This window comes from Bos javanicus, chromosome 6, assembly GCF_032452875.1.
Source record: "Bos javanicus breed banteng chromosome 6, ARS-OSU_banteng_1.0, whole genome shotgun sequence".
Lineage (NCBI taxonomy): Eukaryota > Metazoa > Chordata > Mammalia > Artiodactyla > Bovidae > Bos > Bos javanicus.
The window spans coordinates 22,044,819-22,067,221 of NC_083873.1; the positions used below are offsets into that span (position 1 = coordinate 22,044,819).

General features: G+C 35.8%; 1 protein-coding gene across 7 annotated transcripts in view; it reads left to right on the forward strand.

Moving 5' to 3' along the window:
* Positions 1-22,403, forward strand: part of CENPE (centromere protein E) — an 86,068-nt gene that overhangs the window by 19,494 nt on the left and 44,171 nt on the right. For 5 of the 7 annotated variants that reach the window (XM_061419499.1, XM_061419500.1, XM_061419502.1 and 2 more), the window contains exons 14-24: positions 653-797; positions 2,671-2,759; positions 4,266-4,433; positions 8,457-8,531; positions 8,751-8,870; positions 17,781-17,903; positions 17,993-18,158; positions 18,553-18,707; positions 19,199-19,513; positions 19,623-19,895; positions 20,047-20,205. In XM_061419499.1, coding sequence (XP_061275483.1) covers positions 653-797; positions 2,671-2,759; positions 4,266-4,433; positions 8,457-8,531; positions 8,751-8,870; positions 17,781-17,903; positions 17,993-18,158; positions 18,553-18,707; positions 19,199-19,513; positions 19,623-19,895; positions 20,047-20,205 — 1,788 coding nt within the window. The remainder of the gene's footprint in view (positions 1-652; positions 798-2,670; positions 2,760-4,265; positions 4,434-8,456; positions 8,532-8,750; positions 8,871-17,780; positions 17,904-17,992; positions 18,159-18,552; positions 18,708-19,198; positions 19,514-19,622; positions 19,896-20,046; positions 20,206-22,403) is intronic. The other 2 variants (XM_061419505.1, XM_061419501.1) reach the window with 2 other exon arrangements.

Sequence of the window (22,403 nt, forward strand, 5' to 3'; positions counted from 1 at the left end):
ATTCTGGGAACAGCAGTTAATCTTGAGATGCAGTGCAATAGACAGAAATGATCCTGAAGAGACAAAGAAGAAGTAGATAAATGATGAGGAAGAAGATAGTGTATAAACTAAAAGAAAATGGTAGCTAGAGAGAAGTGAGGAGGCAAGTGTGTTTCTTTAAAAAATCAAAAGCAAATAAATAGGCTTGAGCATTTGTAAAGCCAAGAGGAAGGCGCTAGGGAAGGTGACAGATGACCAGATAACTGAGGGAACGGAACTGGGTTGTTAACTACAGCAACTATCGAAGTGCTGTTGATAGCCATGGGGTAGCAGCAGCAGCTGTCCCTTCCTTGTAACACCAGAGTACCTGAAGAGTTGTATGTCAACCAATTCCTTTCAGTTATGTTCCAGAAAAGCTTATAAGTAAACCTTCAAATAAAACATATAGTGTAAATGATGGTTTCATCAAAGTTTTCAGGGGTTAAACACTGATCTGAAAAGCTTGAGTATATTTTCTTATCTCAGGATATCCTTAAACTATTAAGATACTAAACTCAACTTAGTAAAAATTCCACCAAGGCAATGGTTTTTTAAAATGGAAACTAGTTCCTTTGTTTTACAGTATATGATAGCCCCAATCTATGTGAGGTAATTTTGATTTCTTTCTTTTTAGGCTAAAAAAAAACGAAGAGTCACTTGGTGCGCGGGGAAAATTAACAAAATGAAGGACTCAAACTACGTAAATGAATTTAATATGGCAGTGAATGTAACAACAAGAACACATAAGGCTACTGTAAGTTTAGGAGAAATTGATGAATGTGAGTACTTTTCCAATTACTTTCATTTATAAAAGCATCCCTATAAAGAGGGACTTTTTTTTAACTTTATTTTTTAATTGAAGGATAATTGGTTTACAGAATTTTGTTGTTTTCTGTTAAACCTCAACATAATCAGCCATCAGTGTACATATGTGCCCTCCCTAAAGCAGGACTTTATTTATAACTCAGTAATGTGATAAACACATTTAAATAAAATGTATGTATTAATATTTTAAGTGTAATTACAATGGAGATAATGAGAAAGTTAAGTGATTTTTAAAAAGTGAACGTTCATGAAGTTTTCTATTATTTCCACATCTCTTAAGAATGATGATGCATTGTAGTTGAAGCACACATTTTTGTTATAATAATTATCCAGTTAAATTAGTATCCACATAACGTCAGCCTTAAACTACTCATCTTGAAAGAATTCCTGTGTTTACAACAGAAATCTGTTTCAGAATTGTCCCCAACTTAGTTATAAGTATTTTTTAGGGGCATTTTATTTATTTATTTTTTGCTGTGCTGACTTTATTTTTTTTTAATTAATTTATTTGAATTGGAGACTAATTACTTTACAATATTGTAGTGGTTTTTGCCGTACATTCACATGAATCAGCCATGGGTGTAAATGTGTTCCCCATCCTGAACCCCCTCCCACCTCCCTCCCCATCCCATCCCTCAGGGTCATCCCAGTGCACCAGCCCTGAGCACCCTGTCTCATTCATCGAACCTGGACTATCGATCTATTTCATATATGATAATATACTTGTTTCAATGCTGTTCTCTCAAATCATTCCACCCTCGCCATCTCCCACAGAGTCCAAAAGTCTGTTCTTTACATCTGTGTCTCTTGCTGTCTCACATATAGGGTCATCGTTACCATCTTTCTAAATTCCATATATATGCGTTAGTATACTATATTGGTGTTTTTCTTTCTGACTTACTTCACTCTGTATAATAGGCTCTAGTTTCATCCACCTCATTCTTTTTAATGGCTGTGTAATATTCCATTGTGTGTATATACCACAGTTTTCTTATCCATTCGTCTACTGATGGACGTCTAAGTTGCTTCCATGTCCTGGCTATTGTAAACAGTGCTGCGATGAACACTAGGGTACACATGTCTCTTTCAACTCTGGTTTCCTCGGTGTGTATGCCCAGCAGTGGGATTGCTGGGTCGTATGGCAGTTCTATTTCCAGTTGTTAAGGAATCTCCACACGGTTCTCCATAGTGGCTGTACTAGTTTGCATTCCCACCAACGTGTAAGAGGGTTCCCTTTTCTCCACATCCTCTCCAGCATTTATTGTTTGTAGACTTTTTGATAGCAGTCATTCTGACTGGCGTGAAATGATACCTCATTGTGGCTTTGATTTGCGTTTCTCTGATAATGAGTGATGTTGAGCATCTTCTCATGTGTTTGTTAGCTATCTGTATGTCTTCTTTGGAGAAATGTCTGTTTAGGTCTTTGGCCTATTTTTTTATTGGGTCGTTTATTTTTCTGGAATTGAGCTGCATGAGCTGCTTGTATATTTTTGAGATTAATTCTTTGTCAGTTGCTTCATATGCTATTATTTCTCTTAGGGGCATTTTTAAATCCACTTAAAATAATCAAATCTCAAATTTAGAATTTGTCCTTTTTACCTATACTGTACTAAGGATCCGTGTATTTTATCACTTATTCTAACCAGTGATCTTAATTCACACAATAATACAAATGTTCACATCTGTTTTTAATGTATTCTTCTCATTCATATAGTAAGTACATATTAGTTTGAGTTTATTACCTCTAATGAGAATTTTTTTAATCTTTGAGTTTTAAGAAGCTTAATAACATATTTATGGATAAATTTCTTTTCTCTATAATTATAGCTCTCTGTTCAGAGTCTGATATTTTCAGTAACACTCTTGATACATTGACTGAGATAGAATGGAATCCAGCAACAAAGCTACTAAGTCAGGTAATTTAAGTGTATTTTACAGAGCATTATGCTTTTACTCTTTTTAAAATTCATTTGTTATTGGTGTTTATTGTTGTTGTAACACATTTCTAGCTTTCAATTAATTTCAGTAACAGTTTTAGTTTCGTTTAGGGCTTCCTGGGTGGTGCTAATGGTAAGGTGAAAGTTAAAGTTGCTCAGTCCTATCCCAATTCTTTGCAACCCCATAAACTATACAGCCCATGGAATTCTCCAGGTCAGAATACTGGAATGGATAGTCTTTCCCTTCTCCAGGGAATCTTCCCAACCCAGGGATCGAACCCAGGTCTCCCACATTGCAGGCGGATTCTTTACCAGCTGAGCCACAAGGGAAGCCCAGTGGTAAAGAACTCACCTACCAATGCAGAATACTTAAGAGATGCAGATTCAATTCCCTGGGTTGGGAAGATCCCCTGGCAACCCACTCCAGTATTCTTGCCTGGAGAATCCCAGGGACAGAGGACTCTGGTGGGCTATGGTCCATAGCGTCGCAAAGAGTCAGATGCAAGTGACTTAGTGACAATCCCCTAGGGATAAAAAGGGTTGACTTTTAGTGTCAAAATTCTCAGCTGTATATTAGAAGAATGATACATGTTAGGGAATGGTAAGATTGCCAGATAATACTGAAAATTAAAAGTAAGTGTCTATTGTCTTATCAAGAGTTTAAGAAATAAATAGTATAAACAATACTATAGTAAGTTAAATTATATATTTACTTTCTAGGCTCTTAATGTTCAAAGAAGTATAGTTTTACAAATGTATTTATTAAAGAAAATTTTATTTTCACTTTGGAGGAAAATTGCAGTAATTCTTGGGAATTATTATGACCATTAGCTGATCATTGCAACTAGTTTTAATTAGTTAAGTATTTAGACAAAGTGTTTGTATGTCCCTAAAACATACCCTTGAAGTTCAGTGTTTTTTGAAAATCCTTGATGTTAGTTTTGTTTTTAACTCATGGTTTGACTCTCAAACAGTGTAGAAAGCAGAAACAGACCCCTTTTGAATATAGGAAAACCTAGCAGCCACTAGAGTTTTAAAGATCAATAATCTGTTTCACTTCTTAAATTCAGAGATACCTGAGAAATAAAATAGTAGTCAGACAAATGGACAGTTAAATTATCAGCTTTATAACTAACGAGTTTAAAGACCTGTATTCCATTTTATGAGCCCTACCTCCTACTTTTGACTCGACTTTTCCAGTCAGGAACAGGAAGAGCATTGGTTTATATGATCCTTTTTTTTTTTTCATCCTAACCTTTTCAAAATAGTCTTCTTCTATTCTGAGTTAGTTTACCAAAATTGCAGACCCTTTATCTTACTCTGTATCAAGCTGGACTGTTAAAAAGATATTGAAGAAGAAAATGGCCTGAACCACCAAATGATTCAAAGTTAAATTAATTATTTGATTAATCTAAATTTTAGTTAAGAAAACAAAGAATATATGATTAGACTTCTAACTTGAAATTTTGGTTTTGTTTACAATAGGAAAACTTAGAAAGTGAATTGAATTCACTTCGTGCTAACTATGATAACCTCGTACTAGACTATGAACATTTAAGAAGAGAAAATGAAGAAATGGAATTGAAATTAAAAGAAAAGAATGATTTGGATGAATTTGAAGCTCTAGAAAGAAAAGCAGAGAAAGATCAAGAGGTAAAGAGTGTGGAAATGTGAAACTAAACTAAAAACACAAGTTTAAAGGAAGTGTTCTCTTAAAAATATTTATTTCTAAACTTGAGATATTGAAGATGTACCTGTTTTCCACATATATACACAATTTAGGGAATTTAAGAAATAATTTATTTATATTATTTTAAAAATAGTTAAATCATATTTGTTTCTCTTGTGCTTATGCACAAGAAGAAATTAAGAACATCTTTAGGAAGGTTTGGTGAATCTGCCTATTGATGGATTTGTCTTGAAGAAATTATTTCCTTATAATTTGTATATTAAAGTATTTAATTTGTTGAGCATATGAGAAGTGCTGCCTAGACTATAGCCATTTCCTTCTGAGACCAACATGAATTTTAATATCCAGATGAATGTTTTATATATAGATACTTTCTATTAATGAATTTTGTTTTTTTAGAAAGTATATACCTAAATAACTGTGTGTAGTATTAGGCTACATGTTAAGCTAATGCAGAAGCCATCAGACTTTGGGATTTGGAAACTGTCCAAAAGATTCAAGAGATTTCTTAGTGTAGAGTCCTTAACCTAGAGTTCATAAACATTTTGAAATTATTTTATGGAATTTTGAAGTTCATATTCAGTTTTCTAGAGTAAGAATCCACAGCTACTATCAGACCTGGGACATGATCCTTTAGTGAAGTGCAAGTCTCTCAGTCGTGTCCGCCTCTTTGCAACCCCATGGACTGTATAGTCCATGCAGTTCTCCAGGCCAGAATACTGGAGTGGGTAACCTTTCCCTTCTCCAGCAGATCTTCCTAACCCTGGGATCGAACTCAGGTCTCCCGCATTGCAGGTGGGTTCTTTACCAGCTGAGCCACAAGAGAAGCCCAACATGATCCATGAATCCCCTTAAAAATGAGTCAGTGTTTTGGTGTAGGTAAAATATATGAGTTAGTTTGTAGCTGCTTCTCAGATTTCTGTGTGGAGAGCCCAGAGGGACACAGTTCTTTTTTCTCAGTTTCATAGTTTCTTACCTGTTTTTCTTTCTTAAGCAAAAAAGAATTCTGTGCCACAAGTTCTACCTACAAACTGTAGTATATTTACTTCTATATTTCATAGGTATAGTGTGAGAGGCAAAAATCTGTAAGTTCTCCACAGAGTTCCATTGAACTTGTTTTAAAATTTGTGAATTCACAAAATGTAAAACATCACGAAAAGAAGAGTGGAGTTCAACGTGTAATCTGAGCTTTATTGAGAGGGAAGTTCTGGTATCGTGTTTAAGAACATGGTCTCTGGAGCAGACTGGCTGGAATGAAGCTCTGGTTTTGCTATTTATTAGCTCACCACCAATTTGAGCCTGGCATGAATTGTGGGCACGGCTTTGAGGAAGTCATCAAATCTCTCAGGGCTTACTTTTCTGTGTATCTTCCTTCTTGCAGTTAAATTGGGAGCTTTTCAAGTCCCCTTCTAATGCCAAAATCTTACCTAATTTTTTATATGTATCTTATAAATAAAATGGTATAAAATTAACTTTGGGCAATTTTATACCCAAAGTATAGCAATAATGTCTCTAATTTTTCTTACATTAAATAAATATATTCCATTAATCACTAAAAGTGAACAAATTCACCGAATTGAATCACATACAGAAAGATTACAAAAATAACACAGTCTCACATCTTGATTTTTTTTTCCTTTTTACTATGAAAGGGGTAAATAATCCTATTCTCTTCATTTTCACTTGGAGACACTTTGAAATTCTAGGTTCTGTGAAGTAACCTAAAAGTTTAAGTAATACAAACTTAATCTGTTCAAAGACAGTTTTACAATATCCATTCCATATTAAACTAAAAATGAAAGTCTGTTCATTGTAAGCAATGAAGTATTTTCTAAAACCTACATTTTGGGGGAAAGTTTAGCCAAAAAGGAGTAAAAGTCAAATTACAGCCTTAGGACACGTGACCATTGTCCGGGCTTCTAAGGGTTTTGTCAAAAATCACTAAAGCTGTGGGTAATTTTCAAGTAAAGATACAGTAGTAAAGATATTTAAATAGTAATTTTAGAGAAAGGAATAAACAAGGTCAAGTATTACCATGATCAGGGAACAAGAGAAATTTCATTTCTCTACCAATTTTAGCTTGATTTAATTTTATAATTTTCACAACTTAGAGATATTTATGTTAATTAAATGTTTCATTTCACCTGCTAAAAATTACAGCTGAAATATGCAACATTTTTTATGTAGCAGTGGATTAACTTTGACCATATCATATGCATTCTCTACTCTCTGCATTTTAAACAATACATCATTGGAAGAATACACTAATCTCTTTACAAAAGTTACTTAATCTTTTTCTGTTTATCTGAACCAGTACTTAAAATGAAGAGCAATTTCAAATGAGAAGTAAAGGAATTTTTCCTCCTAAATATTTTCAAAACTTAAAGTTAATTATTTAGTTCTTCATTTCTGTCAAATGTGGTTTCCTTGCTCAAAAGTTAGAGAAGAAAAGGTAAAAGAGCCAGCCAATTTAAATTGTAACAATACAGATTAAAACTTTGCTGAACAATGGGCTTGCCACTAATCACATGTGCCAGCTGAGCACTCGAAATGGGGCCAGTCTCTACTGACCTAAGTATGAAAAAAAGATGAAAGGTTACATGAATTTAATACTGATTACATGAAGTAAAATAGTTATATTTATTAGATTAAATTATATTAAGGGGCTTCCCCAATGGCTTGGTGGATAAAGCATCTGCCTGCAGTGCAGGAGACACAGGAGACCTGGGTCCAATCCTTGTGTTGGGAAGATCCCCTGGAGGAGGAAATGGCAACCCACTCCAATATCCTTGCCTAGAAAATCCCATGGACAGAGGAGCCTCGCAGGCCACAGTCCAAAGGGTCGCAAAGAGTCAGACACGACTGAGCATGAGCACGGCATGGCTAATTATATTAAAATTAATTCTACCTATTTCTTTTTACTTTTAATAGTGGCTACTAGAAAATTTTTAATTATAAATTTGGCTCATATTATATTTCTACTGAATAATGCTGACCTAAAATAGAAAAATGTCAAACTAGCAGTAGTCTGAAATTTAAAACTAGATAGGACTGAGTTATTCATCCAGAAAATTTTATTTAAATGAGATGCTATTTTTGTAAGCCCCTTATATTTGACTAGAAGTTGCTTTTACTCACTAATGACTCATCTGATTATGAAGATTAAGGAACTCTAAGAGGTAATACACTTATCTTTATTATAGTTTACTTGTTTTGAACACTAAAGTTTCTGGTACTTAAATATTTAATGCCGCAGATATTTCAATAAAAAAGAAACTTCAAAAGAAATTCTCATATCTTTAAGTAATCTTTATACTTTTAGACAGTTGAACAATGTAAAGCAGTAACACCGTCTTTCCAGTATTTCCAGTAGAATAAACCAACAAGGTAATATTTCATAATCCCATACATATCTCTGTAGCTTTGGTGAACAGTAAAATATTATAAAGGTACCACTTAAAACTGTCGTAATCCAAAACTAAATTTCAAGTCACAACTCATTAAAAGTATGCCAGTATAAAGCTAGGTGGATAATTTATCAAAAGAGAGAAAAACCTTATAAAATAAATACGTTTCTGACCTAACCCAAAACAAAAATCTATTAAAAAGTATGTTTTTTTTAAGAGTTTGATTACCACTATGTCTTCTACAAATGGTGAATGCTAATTTGCTTTTGACGTTATTATAGCTTTATTAACAGATGACGTAGCTATTTTGGGGTCATGCTTAGGCTTTTTTTCTTTTTTCTTATTTGTTTGTTTTGTAGGGTTTGGGGATTTTTTGTTTGGCTGGAGATTTTGGGGTTTTATTTGTTTCTTTTTAAATAACGAGGTGCTTTGTTGCAGTAGCTTAAACAGTTGCTTTCCCAGTCCTTCTTGCTGTGTTGGGTGATTCTAGAGCGGTGAATGAATGCTATCTTTTTTTTTTTTTTTTTTTGCTTTATTAACTGTTGGTTTGCTCTGTTGCCTGTTCACATGCTCTTACAGATGCAACTAATTCATGAAATTTCCAACTTAAAGAATTTAGTTAAGCATGCAGAAGTATATAATCAAGATCTTGAGGTGAGCATTTATGTTGATATTTCTGTTGATAAGGAGCCCAAACTGTAAAACATCTATGTAATTAAATATGATTTCAGAAAATAGAGGGAATTATATTTTTAAAATCTCAACTCTTTGAATTTTGCTATCTACTGATTTAAACTATTAAATGTAAGTTCTTTTTAATTCCTTAAAATTGAAACCCATTTAAATTGTTTCATTCTCCTTTAAATGTTTTAGAATGAACTAAGTTCAAAAGTAGAGCTGCTTAGAGAAAAGGAAGACCAGATTAAGAAGCTACAGGAATACATAGAATCTCAGAAGTCAGAAAGTAGGAAAATGGACTTGTCATACTCATCGGTAAAAGTCAGATTTATTTTATTGTATCATCATTTTGACATTTGACATTAGTATTTGTAGTTATACTATCATCATCATTGCAAATATGTATACTACTATGTGCTGGGCATTGTTCTAGTTGTTTTAAGTACAGTATTTTATTTAATCCTGTGAGAGAGGCACAATTAATATCATTTCCACTTTATGGATAAAAATTAGAGTTAACAATACTATCCTTCAATCGAACGTAAATAAGTTAGTGATGAACTTCCATTCAGTTCAGTACAGTCGCTCAGTCGTGTCGGACTCTTTGCGACCCCATGAATCGCAGCACGCCAGGCTTCCCTGTCCATCACCAACTCCCGGAGTTCACTCAGACTCACGTCCATCGAGTCAGTGATGCCATCCAGCCATCTCATCCTCTGTTGTCCCCTTCTCCTCCTGCCCCCAATCCCTCCCAGCATCAGAGACTTTTCCAATGAGTCAGCTCTTTGCATGCGGTGGCCAAAGTACTGGAGTTTCAGCTTTAGCATCATTCCTTCCAAAGAACACCCAGGGCTGATCTCCTTTAGAATGGACTGGTTGGATCTCCTTGCAGTCCAAGGGACTCTCAAGAGTCTTCTCCAACACCACAGTTCAAAAGCATCAATTCTTCGGCACTCAGCTTACTTCATAGTCCAACTCTCACATCCATACCTGACCACTGGAAAAACCATAGCCTTGAATAGACGGACCTTTGTTGGCAAAGTAATGTCTCTGACTTCCATTAAAAATCAGTAATTAAAATTTTTTTTAATTTTTTTCAATGGCTTTATACAAATACATAGAGAAATATATAATCAGTATCTTCAGGTAAGCACTTGACATTGGTTAGTAATTAGAACTATAAAACATGTAACTGGGCATGATTTCATAAATTACATTAATTTTATTTCACTAGTATATATATTAATGCATTCTCATTATAATGAAGTAACTGTTTTAACAGTTTGATATTTTTCAGAAACTGTAGCTGTAGGTTATTTTGGTCAGTATAAGATCGTGCCATTAAACAGTACTGAATCTTATGGTGGAATTACCTTTTTTTTTCTATTTTCTTTCAATTCACTTGATTACTTCAAGAAAGTATCAGTTGAATTCTAGTTTTTAACTCTCTTTTTAAAAGGCAGCAATTTCTAGCCAAAAATTTTAGATTATTAGCTGCTATTGTTCTTCTTTTGTTTGCATTTGAGTTTTTCAGAGTACTTTTTGTTATCTTCTGTTGGTACTCTTTTATTACCTTTTGTTAATGGCAAATGATCTTTTTGAAAGTGTTCTTATTGTTATAAGGCCTTGGAGAGAAAGACACTTTCATATAATCCTGGTGTGTCTATTGATAGAATGAGAATTCCGCCCCCCACCACCTTTTTTTTCTTAATTTTTTTGGCTGTGCTACATGGCATGTGGGATCTCAGTTCCCCAACCAAGGATCAGATCCAGGCACCCTGCATTGGAAGCTTGGAGTCCCAACCACTGGACTGCCAGGGATGACTCTACCCATTTTTTTTTGTTTGTTTGTTTGGGTTTTTTTTTGTTTTTTTTTTTAATTTTTAAAATTAAAAAAAATTTCAGGTATACACGTGCTCCCCATCCTGAACCCTCCTCCCTCCCCCTCCCCATACCATCCCCCTGGGCCGTCCCAGCGCACCAGCCCCAAGCATCCAGCATCATGCACTGAACCTGGACTGGCATCTCGTTTCATACATGACATTTCACGTGTTTCAATGCCATTCTCCCAAAACTTCCCACCCTCTCCCTCTCCCACAGAGTCCATAAGACTACTCCATACATCAGTGTCTCTTTTGCTGTCTCGTATACAGGGTTATCATTACCATCTTTCTAAATTCCATATATATGCGTTAGTATAATGTATTTATGTTTTTCCTTCTGGCTTACTTCACTCTGTATATTAGGCTCCAGTTTCATGCACCTCATTAGAACTGATTCAAATGTATTCTTTTTAATGGCTGAGTAATACTCCATTGTGTATATGTACCACAGCTTTCTTATCCATTCATCTGCTGATGGACATCTAGGTTGCTTCCATGTCCTGGCTATTATAAACAGTGCTGCGATGAACACTGGGGTACACGTGTCTCTTTCCATTCTGGTTTCCTCAGTGTATGCCAAGCAGTGGGATTGCTGGATCATAAGGCAGTTCTATTTCCAGTTTTTTAAGGAATCTCCACACTGTTCTCCATAGTGGCTGTACTAGTTTGCATTCCCAGCAACAGTATAAGAGGGTTCCCTTTTCTCCACACCCTCTCCAGCATTTATTATTTGTAGACTTTTGGATCGCAGCCATTCTGACTGGCGTGAAATGGTACCTCATAGTGGTTTTGATTTGCATTTCTCTGATAATGAGTGATGTTGAGCATCTTTTCATGTGTTTGTTAGCCATCTGTATGTCTTCTTTGGAGAAATGTCTATTTAGATCTTTGGCCCATTTTTTGATTGGGTCATTTATTTTTCTGGAGTTGAGCTGTAGGAGTTGCTTGTATATTTTTGAGATTAGTTGTTTGTCGGTTGCTTCATTTGCTATTATTTTCTCCCATTCTGAAGGCTGTCTTTTCACCTTGCTAATAGTTTCCTTTGATGTGCAGAAGCTTTTAAGTTTAATTAGGTCCCATTTGTTTATTTTTGCTTTTATTTCCAATATTCTGGGAGGTGGGTCATAGAGGATCCTGCTGTGATGTATGTCAGAGAGTGTTTTGCCTATGTTCTCCTCTAGGACTTTTATAGTTTCTGGTCTTATGTTGAGATCTTTAATCCATTTTGAGTTTATTTTTGTATATGGTGTTAGAAAGTGTTCTAGTTTCATTCTTTTACAAGTGGTTGACCAGATTTCCCAGCACCACTTGTTAAAGAGATTGTCTTTAATCCACTGTATATTCTTGCCTCCTTTGTCAAAGATAAGCTGTCCATATGTGCGTGGATTTATCTCTGGGCTTTCTATTTTGTTCCATTGATCTATATTTCTGTCTTTGTGCCAGTACCATACTGTCTTGTAACTGTGGCTTTGTAGTAGAGCCTGAAGTCAGGTAGGTTGATTCCTCCAGTTCCATTTTTCTTTCTCAAGATCGCTTTGGCTATTCGAGGTTTTTTGTATTTCCATACAAATTGTGAAATTATTTGTTCTAGCTCTGTGAAGAATACTGTTGGTAGCTTGATAGGGATTGCATTGAATCTATAAATTGCTTTGGGTAGTATACTCATTTTCACTATATTGATTCTTCCAATCCATGAACATGGTATATTTCTCCATCTATTAGTGTCCTCTTTGATTTCTTTCACCAGTGTTTTATAGTTTTCTATATATAGGTCTTTAGTTTCTTTAGGTAGATATATTCCTAAGTATTTTATTCTTTTCGTTGCAATGGTAAATGGAATTGTTTCCTTAATTTCTCTTTCTGTTTTCTCATTATTAGTGTATAGGAATGCAAGGGATTTCTGTGTGTTGATTTTATATCCTGCAACTTTACTATAATCATTGATTAGTTCTAGTAATTTTCTGGTGGAGTCTTTAGGGTTTTCTATGTAGAGGATCATGTCATCTGCAAATAGTGAGAGTTTTACTTCTTCTTTTCCAATTTGGATTCCTTTTATTTCTTTTTCTGCTCTGATTGCTGTAGCCAAAACTTCCAAAACTATGTTGAATAGTAATGGTGAAAGTGGGCACCCTTGTCTTGTTCCTGACTTTAGAGGAAATGCTTTCAGTTTTTCACCATTGAGGATAATGTTTGCTGTGGGTTTGTCATATATAGCTTTTATTATGTTGAGGTATGTTCCTTCTATTCCTGCTTTCTGGAGAGTTTTTATCATAAATGGGTGTTGAATTTTGTCAAAGGCTTTCTCTGCATCTATTGAGATAATCATATGGTTTTTATTTTTCAATTTGTTAATGTGGTGTATTACATTGATTGATTTGCGGATATTGAAGAATCCTTGCATCCCTGGGATAAAGCCCACTTGGTCATGGTGTATGATCTTTTTAATGTGTTGTTGGATTCTGATTGCTAGAATTTTGTTTAGGATTTTTGCATCTATGTTCATCAGTGATATTGGCCTGTAGTTTTCTTTTTTTGTGGCATCTTTGTCAGGTTTTGGTATTAGGGTGATGGTGGCCTCATAGAATGAGTTTGGAAGTTTACCTTCCTCTGCAATTTTCTGGAAGAGTTTGAGCAGGATAGGTGTTAGCTCTTCTCTAAATTTTTGGTAGAATTCAGCTGTGAAGCCGTCTGGACCTGGGCTTTTGTTTGCTGGAAGATTTTTGATTACAGGTTCAATTTCCGTGCTTGTGATGGGTCTGTTAAGGTTTTCTATTTCTTCCTGGTCAAGTTTTGGAAAGTTGTACTTTTCTAAGAATTTGTCCATTTCTTCCTCGTTGTCCATTTTATTGGCATATAATTGTTGATAATAGTCTCTTATGATCCTTTGTATTTCTGTGTTGTCTGTTGTGATCTCTCCATTTTCGTTTCTAATTTTATTGATTTGATTTTTCTTCCTTTGTTTCTTGATGAGTCTGGCTAATGGTTTGTCAATTTTATTTATCCTTTCAAAGAACCAGCTTTTGGCTTTGTTGATTTTTGCTATGGTCTCTTTTGTTTCTTTTGCATTTATTTCTGCTCTAATTTTTAAGATTTCTTTCCTTCTACTAACCCTGGGGTTCTTCATTTCTTCCTTTTGTAGTTGCTTTAGGTGTAGAGTTAGGTTATTTATTTGACTTTTTTCTTGTTTCTTGAGGTGTGCCTGTATTGCTATGAACTTTCCCCTTAGGACTGCTTTTACTGTGTCCCACAGGTTTTGGGTTGTTGTGTTTTCATTTTCATTCGTTTCTATGCAAATTTTGATTTCTTTTTTGATTTCTTCTGTGATTTGTTGGTTATTCAGCAGCGTGTTGTTCAGCCTCCATATGTTGGAATTTTTAATAGTTTTTCTCCTGTAATTGAGATCTAATCTTACTGCATTGTGGTCAGAAAAGATGCTTGGAATGATTTCTATTTTTTTGAATTTACCAAGGCTAGCTTTATGGCCCAGGATGTGATCTATCCTGGAGAAGGTTCCATGTGCGCTTGAGAAAAAGGTGAAATTCATTGTTTTGGGATGAAATGTCCTATAGATATCAATTAGGTCTAACTGGTCTATTGTATCGTTTAAAGTTTGTGTTTCCTTGTTAATTTTCTGTTTAGTTGATCTATCCATAGGTGTGAGTGGGGTATTAAAGTCTCCCACTATTATTGTGTTATTGTTAATTTCTCCTTTCATACTTGTTAGCATTTGTCTTACATACTGCGGTGCTCCCGTGTTGGGTGCATATATATTTATAATTGTTATATCTTCTTCTTGGATTGATCCTTTGATCATTATGTAGTGACCTTCTTTGTCTCTTTTCACAGCCTTTGTTTTAAAGTCTATTTTATCTGATATGAGTATTGCTACTCCTGCTTTCTTTTGGTCCCTATTTGCATGGAAAATCTTTTTCCAGCCCTTCACTTTCAGTCTGTATGTGTCCCCTGTTTTGAGGTGGGTCTCCTGTAGACAACATATGTAGGGGTCTTGTTTTTGTATCCATTCAGCCAGTCTTTGTCTTTTGGTTGGGGCATTCAACCCATTTACGTTTAAGGTAATTACTGATAAGTATGATCCCGTTGCCATTTACTTTATTGTTTGGGGTTCGAATTTATACGCCATTTTTGTGTTTCCTGTCTAGAGAGTATCCTTTAGTATTTGTTGTAGAGATGGTTTGGTGGTGCAGAATTCTCTCAGCTTTTGCTTGTCTGAGAAGCTTTTGATTTCTCCTTCATACTTGAATAAAATCCTTGCTGGGTACAATAATCTGGGCTGTAGGTTATTTTCTTTCATCATTTTAAGTATGTCTTGCCATTCCCTCCTGGCTTGAAGAGTTTCTATTGAAAGATCAGCTGTTATCCTTATGGGATTTCCCTTGTGTGTTATTTGTTGTTTTTCCCTTGCTGCTTTTAATATTTGTTCTTTGTGTTTGATCTTTGTTAATTTGATTAATATGTGTCTTGGGGTGTTTCGCCTTGGGTTTATCCTGTTTGCGACTCTCTGGGTTTCTTGGACTTGGTTGATTATTTCCTTCCCCAGTTTAGGGAAGTTTTCAACTATTATCTCCTCAAGTATTTTCTCATGGTCTTTCTTTTTGTCTTCTTCTTCTGGAACCCCTATGATTCGAATGTTGTAGCGTTTAATATTGTCCTGGAGGTCTCTGAGATTGTCCTCATTTCTTTTAATTTGTTTTTCTTTTATTCTCTCTGATTCATTTATTTCTACCATTCTATCTTCTAATTCACTAATCCTATCTTCTGCCTCTGTTATTCTACTATTTGTTGCCTCCAGAGTGTTTTTAATTTCATTTATTGCATTATTCATTATATATTGACTCTTTTTTATTTCTTCTAGGTCCTTGTTAAACCTTTCTTGCATCTTCTCAATCCTTGTCTCCAAGCTATTTATCTGTGATTCCACTTTACTTTCAAGATTTTGGATCAATTTCACTATCATTATTCGGAATTCTTTATCAGGTAGATTCCCTATCTCTTCCTCTTTTGTTTGGTTTGGTGGGCATTTATCCTGTTCCTTTATCTGCTGGCTATTCCTCTGTCTCTTCATCTTGTTTAAATTGCTGAGTTTGGGGTGTCCTTTCTGTATTCTGGCAGTTTGTGGAGTTCTCTTTATTGTGGCTTTTCCTCGCTGTGTGTGGGTTTGTACAGGTGGCTTGTCAAGGTTTCCTGGTTAGGGAAGCTTGTGTTGGTGTTCTGATGGGTGGAGCTGTATTTCTTCTCTTTGTTCAGTCGCGCTGTGGGGAGGGAGGGAGGGATGCTGCAAACAAATAACACTGGCATGCGCTCGCAGTGCCTCAGCCACACTGGGTCTGCCCCCGCTCACGGCGCGTGTAGCCTCCCTGCCCACACTGCTCGGGCTCTAGGTTGTTCCGCCGGGAACAATCCGAGGCTGGCCCTGGGTTGCATGTACCTCCCAGGTCCAAGCCGCTCAGGTTCAGGCACTTGGGTAGTCCTCAGAGGCGCAGACTCAGTTGGGCCTGAGTTTTGTGCTCTTCCCAGGTCCGAGCAGCTCAAGTGATGAGGTGTTTGGCGAGCGCCAATGCTGCGACTTATCGCCTCCCCGCCACTCAGTTATCTGGGCGTAAAACCGGCGCACCTTCTCAGACAGATGTTAACCGTCCAGACCCCCAAGAAGTTTTAGTTAGCAAAGAAGCCTGCTTACAGTTTTATAGATAATGTCTCTCTGGGGCTGCGATTGCCCCCTTCCGGCTCTGGCTGCCTGTCACCGGAGGGGGAAGGTCTGCAGCCGGCTATCTCTGTTCAATTCTTTGTTCCGTGCACGGGCCTGGCGGTGTCTTAAGTTGGGGCTGGCTTTTCGCGTGGTAGATATACCACAGTCTGGTTTGCTAGCCCAGATTATTTCGCTTAGATAGTGCTCAGGGTATTCAGGCCAGATTCTTACTCTAAGCGATGCAGCCTGCGCTGCGCCTCCCTGCCCAGCCCCCACTTGCTAATGGCGCGTGCAGGCGTCTACCATGCTTCTCCGCTGGGGGAGTTACTGTAGGACTCGCAATCTTCGAGTTTTAATTGTTTATTTATTTTTTCTTCCTGTTATGTTGCCCTCTGTGCTTCCAAAGCTCGGCACAGATTCGGCAGTGAGAAGGTTTCCTGGTGTTTGGAAACTTCTCTCTTTTAAGACTCCCTTCCCGGGACGGAACTCCGTCCCTCCCTCTTTGTCTCTTTTTTTGTCTTTTATATTTTTTCCTACCTCCTTTCGAAGAGTTGGATTGCTTTTCTGGGTGCCTGATGTCCTCTGCCGGCATTCAGAAGTTGTTTAGTGGAATTTACTCGACGTTTAAATGCTCTTTTGATGAATTTGTGGGGGAGAAAGTGTTCTCCCTGTCCTACTCCTCCGCCATCTTGGCTCCTCCTCTCTACCCATTTTTTTAATTGTTGTTTATTTCTTTCTCTTTATTCATCCAGTTCATTGATTCATGCATGCACCCATTAATATTTTGCCAAGGACATATGGTTGAATTCATGTATGGTTAAAGTCATGTTAAACTGCCACTTCTTTCTAAAAATGAGCTAAATTTTTTTTTTCATATTTATCAGTCATTTCCTTTTTCTCTTTTGTGAGTTGCCTGTTCATATCCTTTCTCTCTTTTTCTACTGAATTATTTATCTTTTTTTAATTTGTGATTAAACATCCTTAATTTTAATTATTAACTACTCACCTGTCATGTTTTGCAGAGAGTAACTTAAAAAAAAAAAACAAAAAAAAAAACAAAGACTTCCCTAGCATTCCAGTGGTTAAGACTCCATACTTATGCTTCAGGGGGCACAGGTTCAATCCCTGGTAGGGGGACTAAGATCCCATTTGACCTGCAGCAAGACCAAAACAAAACATAAAAAACGAGTAAAGCAAAAAATAAAAATACATAGAAAACTTTAACAGGCTAGGTGAGAAACAATTATGTTATCCTTTTTAAACAATAGCAGAATTACTATAGTACTTCTACATGATGCATGTATAATTTGAAACATTATAGCTAGAATTTTTTTTTTAATTTTTCTCTTTTGGCTGTATTACATGGTTTGTAGGATCTTAATTCCCTGACCAGGGGTCAAACCCAGGCCCTGGCAGTGAAAGCATTGAATCCTAACCACTGAACCCCTTAAAATTCCCTAAAATATTTTTATTATGAAAAATGTTATTCATTTTTATCTTAATTCTAAAAACACATTTGGTAATTTGCATATTGTAATCATTTTTCATTTCTTAGGAATAACATACATGTATATATTGGCTTTTCCAAATCTAACAAAATTAGATTTCACTAAATCCTTTTTGTCATGTGTAAAGGAAAACACTGAAGACCTAAAACAAATGAAACAGACTCTGCTTGATGTCGAAACCGTAGCTCTTGATGCTAAGAGAGAATCAGCCTTTCTTAGAAGTGAAAATCTAAAGCTGAAAGAGAAAATGGTGAGTGATTTTTATAATAATATTTACAATAACAGTTGAAATTCATTTCACAGTACATTTCTGTGAATTTACAGTGTTTCTCTCAATAGAAAGAACTTGCAAGTACGTGCAAGCAGATGGAAAATGATACTCAGTTATATCAAAGTCAGTTGGAGGCGAAAAAGAAAATGCAAGTTGATCTGGAGAAAGAATTACAATCTTCTTTTAATGAAATAACAAAACTCACCTCCCTTATAGATGGCAAAGTTCCAAAAGGTATTTTATCATTTCAGACTTACCTCTTTGCAAATCTGTCTTTATATAGAACAATACCTAAAAGATTTTGCAGCTGTATTCCAGTGATTAAAAATCCATTATTCTCTGGTGTTTTTAATTGCTTAATGTTAAATGTTACTGTCATTTGGTATCAGAATTTATAAACGTTAAATCATTTCTATCAGACATTAAATCAGAAGAGTTTAAAAATTATTTCTCAAATAAATTGAACCCAATCTTGGACAAGGTGATTAACTATTGGATTAACTATTTACCAATACTGACTCTTTCTTTAATAAATTTTATACAATCTGATTAAATAATCTAATTACATGCATAATTTAAATTGACCCAATAATTGCAAGCTGTTTTAAACTTACTAAAAATTTTCTAGATTTTCTGTCTAATATGGAATTGGAAAGAAAAATAACCCATCTGCAGAAAGAATTGAATAAAGCAGTCGAAGAAAATGAAACTTTGCGTAATGAAGTTAATTTGCTGTCAGAGTTGAAATCTTTACCTTCAGAAGTAGAAATTCTAAGGAAAGAGGTAAACATATTTTTAAGAAAACAACTCATGAAGTAAAAACCTTTGCGAAGTACCTTAAATATTTTGCCGTAATTTATTATAAAGTGCCAGGCAAGAGACTATGAATGTTTGATTCAGTTTGTTAGCAATAGAAATACAAGTAAAATTCTAGGAAAAATCATGCAATGCCTGCCTCATCAGAAAGATAGAAAACATTTTAAAATGATAGGTAAGGATTTAAAGACACATCCTGATTGTGTTTCTACTGAGTGTCCTTCTGTGTGCAATTCTTATTAGAACCAGAGATTAGAAAGCAAAGCTTTGAAAGTAAACAGGATAGTATGTGTTAAAGAGATATGACAAGAAAAATATTGCCATTTCTCAATCAAACCTTTGTTTAATTTCAGTGTCTTTAGTGGGGAGGGAGTAAGGCAAAGAAAGCTTTTTTCCTCAAAACTGGTCAACTATATCATATCTTGCTTTCATAGTTAAGTTTTCTTTCTTTTCCATAGATACGTGATAAATCTGAAGAGCTCTATATAGTAACATCAGAAAAAGACAAATTGTCTTCTGAAGTAGTTGATAAGGAAAGTAGAATTCAAGGTTTACTTGAAGAAATTGGGAGCACTAAAAATGATCTACCAGCTCCCCAGTTGAGTTGTGAAAGCACTGATCAAGAATTTCAAGATGTTAAAAATCACCGTATTGAATTTGAGCAAAAGTATAAAATGGTCCTTGAAGAAAATGCCAAATTGAATCAAGAAATAGGAAATCTCTCTAAAGAAGCTGAAGAACTTGGGTTAAATTTGGAGGCTTTGAAGGCAGAGGTTAGTGCAGGACATCCTCTAGGGAAATGATCTTTGTTCTGGGGTTTTGCTTCCGTATATATGTCACAGAATGATCTGCTTTTCACATTTATTTTTTCTTATCTTACAGCTCTCTCACAAAACCCAAGAACTTCAACAAAAAACAACTGAGAATCAAGAAAGATCAAAGGAAGTGGAAGAGCTGAAGAAACAATTAGAAAGTAGGGATTCTAGGCTGCAAATGGTAGAAAAAGAAAAAACACTGATTACTGAGAAATTTCAACAAACATTAGTAGAAGTAAAAACCTTAACCCAAGAAAAAGATGATCAAAAACAACTCCAAGAGAGCCTACAAACTGAGAGGGACCAACTCAAAAGTGACATTCAGGATACTATAAATATGGTAAGGTTTTGACTGAACTTTTGAAATCTTAGAGCTTCTTTAAAAACCTCTCAGAAGCCATCATTTATTATTTACGATCAAGCAGTAACTGTAAAATTATTTTCATTGTTTCATATTCTAATGAAAATTATTTTCTATTTCTCTGACAAAGAATATAGACACCCAGGAACAGCTACGAAATGCGCTTGAGTCTTTGAAACAACACCAAGAAACAATTAACATGCTAAAAATGAAAATTTCTGAGGAAACTTCCAAGAATTTGCATATAGAAGAAAACTTAGAAGAAACTAGGGATGAATTTCAGGAAAAGGTAAGGAGTGTTTCTGGTCAAAGATATCATAAAACCTTGACCTCAAACACTAAAGTACATAATGGTAATCTCAATCGTTATTATTCACAGTAGTAATAACTCAGAATAATTTACATGCTTAAGCCTAATGTCTTTGAAATAACTTCAAATATAACTGCTTACCATCAGTTTGAAAAGGAAAAGACAAAAAATACTAATTCAGATTTTGAGCTGACCTTTTTTCTGAGACCTGATACGATTTGCACATCTTCAAAACTCACTGAACTCTAAGAGTGTGAGAAAGATTCTGTGCTTATTATGGCTAAAATATTTGTTTTATGTTGGATTTTGTATACTTTATGTTTGTTTTGAGTTTGCTATAGAATCAACCTGTATATCATGTTTGTGTCTATTTCTAGGGTTTGGGCCTTAATTTTACTCTTAGGTGCTTAAATCTTACCTTAATTCATTCTGGATAGTAAGATTCATTTTGCCCTGAGACTTTAGAAGAAAAACCACTTTAAAAAAAATAATACCTAACTGATTATTCAATCAGTTACAAATTTAATTATATGCATTGGGATGCTAATGGTGATTTTTTTAAAGGGAGGCATATTAGTCTGCTAGGGCTGCCATAACAAAATATCACAGACTGTTTGTAAACTATGTGTTTATCTTTGCAGAAATGTCTGTTCAAGTTTTTGCCCATTTTTAAGTTGGTTTTTGTTGTTGTAAGAATTCTATTTTTTGGATATTAACCCTTTATCAGTTTTATGATTTGCAAGTATTTTCTCCCATTTCATAGGTTGTCTTTTCACTCTATTGATTGTGTCCTCTGATGCACAGAAGTTTTAAATTTTTATACAGTTTAAGTTAGCTTCTTTTTTCCCCTTCTGCCCTCACACACAATATTCCGGTGCTGGAAAAGGAGCTTTCTCTTCTCTCTCCTATGCTTAAGGCCTTTCACTTCTTCTATTATCTCATGTTCTCAGTTTGTCTATAATTTGGATCAACCGTGGGCCAAAGGTTCTTGACCTTAATTTGAAGTTTATAACTTCTGCTTTCGTAAGGGGAAGGTTTTTTGAATAGTTTATTTAGAATAAGATATAACAATGTATATCTGCTTTAAAACTAATGCAATCATAGTGCCCCATGAGAAGGAGGCCTGGAGAAGGAAATGGCAACCCACTCCAATATTCTTGCCTGGAGAATTCCACAGACAGAGGAGTCCATGGCGTCACAAAGAGTTAGACACGACAGAATGACTAACATACACACACATGAGGAGACAATAAATGAGAAGTGAGGAAAGTTATACTCATTGGGACCACCTGGCTTCTGTAGTATTATGTTCATGCTAGAAGCTTCCATGGTGACAAAGGGTCTGATGGAATTTTCGGCACCATTCTGTTTATTAGAGGTCTTGAAGTCTGGGCGGGAAGGCTGAGATCACCTTGGTCCAGTGATAACCATATTCATGCTGGAATCACCCATGTAGATAAAAGAGAGGGTCCAGGAATCTCCTGGGACCCCTCTGTTCTGGGCACCACAGAGGTCTATTAGTAGGTCTGTCAGAAATCCTCTTGGAGTGCCCATTTTCAACCTACTTGATGTCTCTCTCTTTGGAAATGCAGTTTCTCTAGTGTGTCTCTACAGAAATTAAATTTTACTCATAACCACAGTAGCTGAAATATTTCCTAGTCTGAGTTCAGTTTTGAAATGTACCTTGGTTATCAGAATACTTTGTCTCTATCTTCTTTGTCTTTGTAGATATTTCTTTGTTTAGGAGTAAAGATTCAGATGGAGAAGGCAATGGCAGCCCACTCCAGTACTCTTGCCTCCAGTACGGAGGAGCCTGGTGGGCTGCAGTCCATGGGGTCGCTAAGAGTCGGACACGACTGAGCGATTTCACTCTCACTTTTCACTTTCCTGCACTGGAGAAGGAAATGGCAACCCACTCCAGTGTTCTTGCCTGGAGAATCCCAGGGACGGGGGAGCCTGGTGGGCTGACGTCTGTGGGGTCACACAGAGTCGGACACGACTGAAGTGACTTAGCAGTAGCAGCAAAAATTCAGGAGTGTGAATTATAGTATCTGACAAACTGCTCCCAAAGGCTATATGTTCCCCAGCTTAAGTTCTCATACAGTTAGCTTCATGGTGTGCAACATTGTCAGAAGCTCATGAGTATTGCCAGCACTTAAGAGGGTAACTAAACAAAG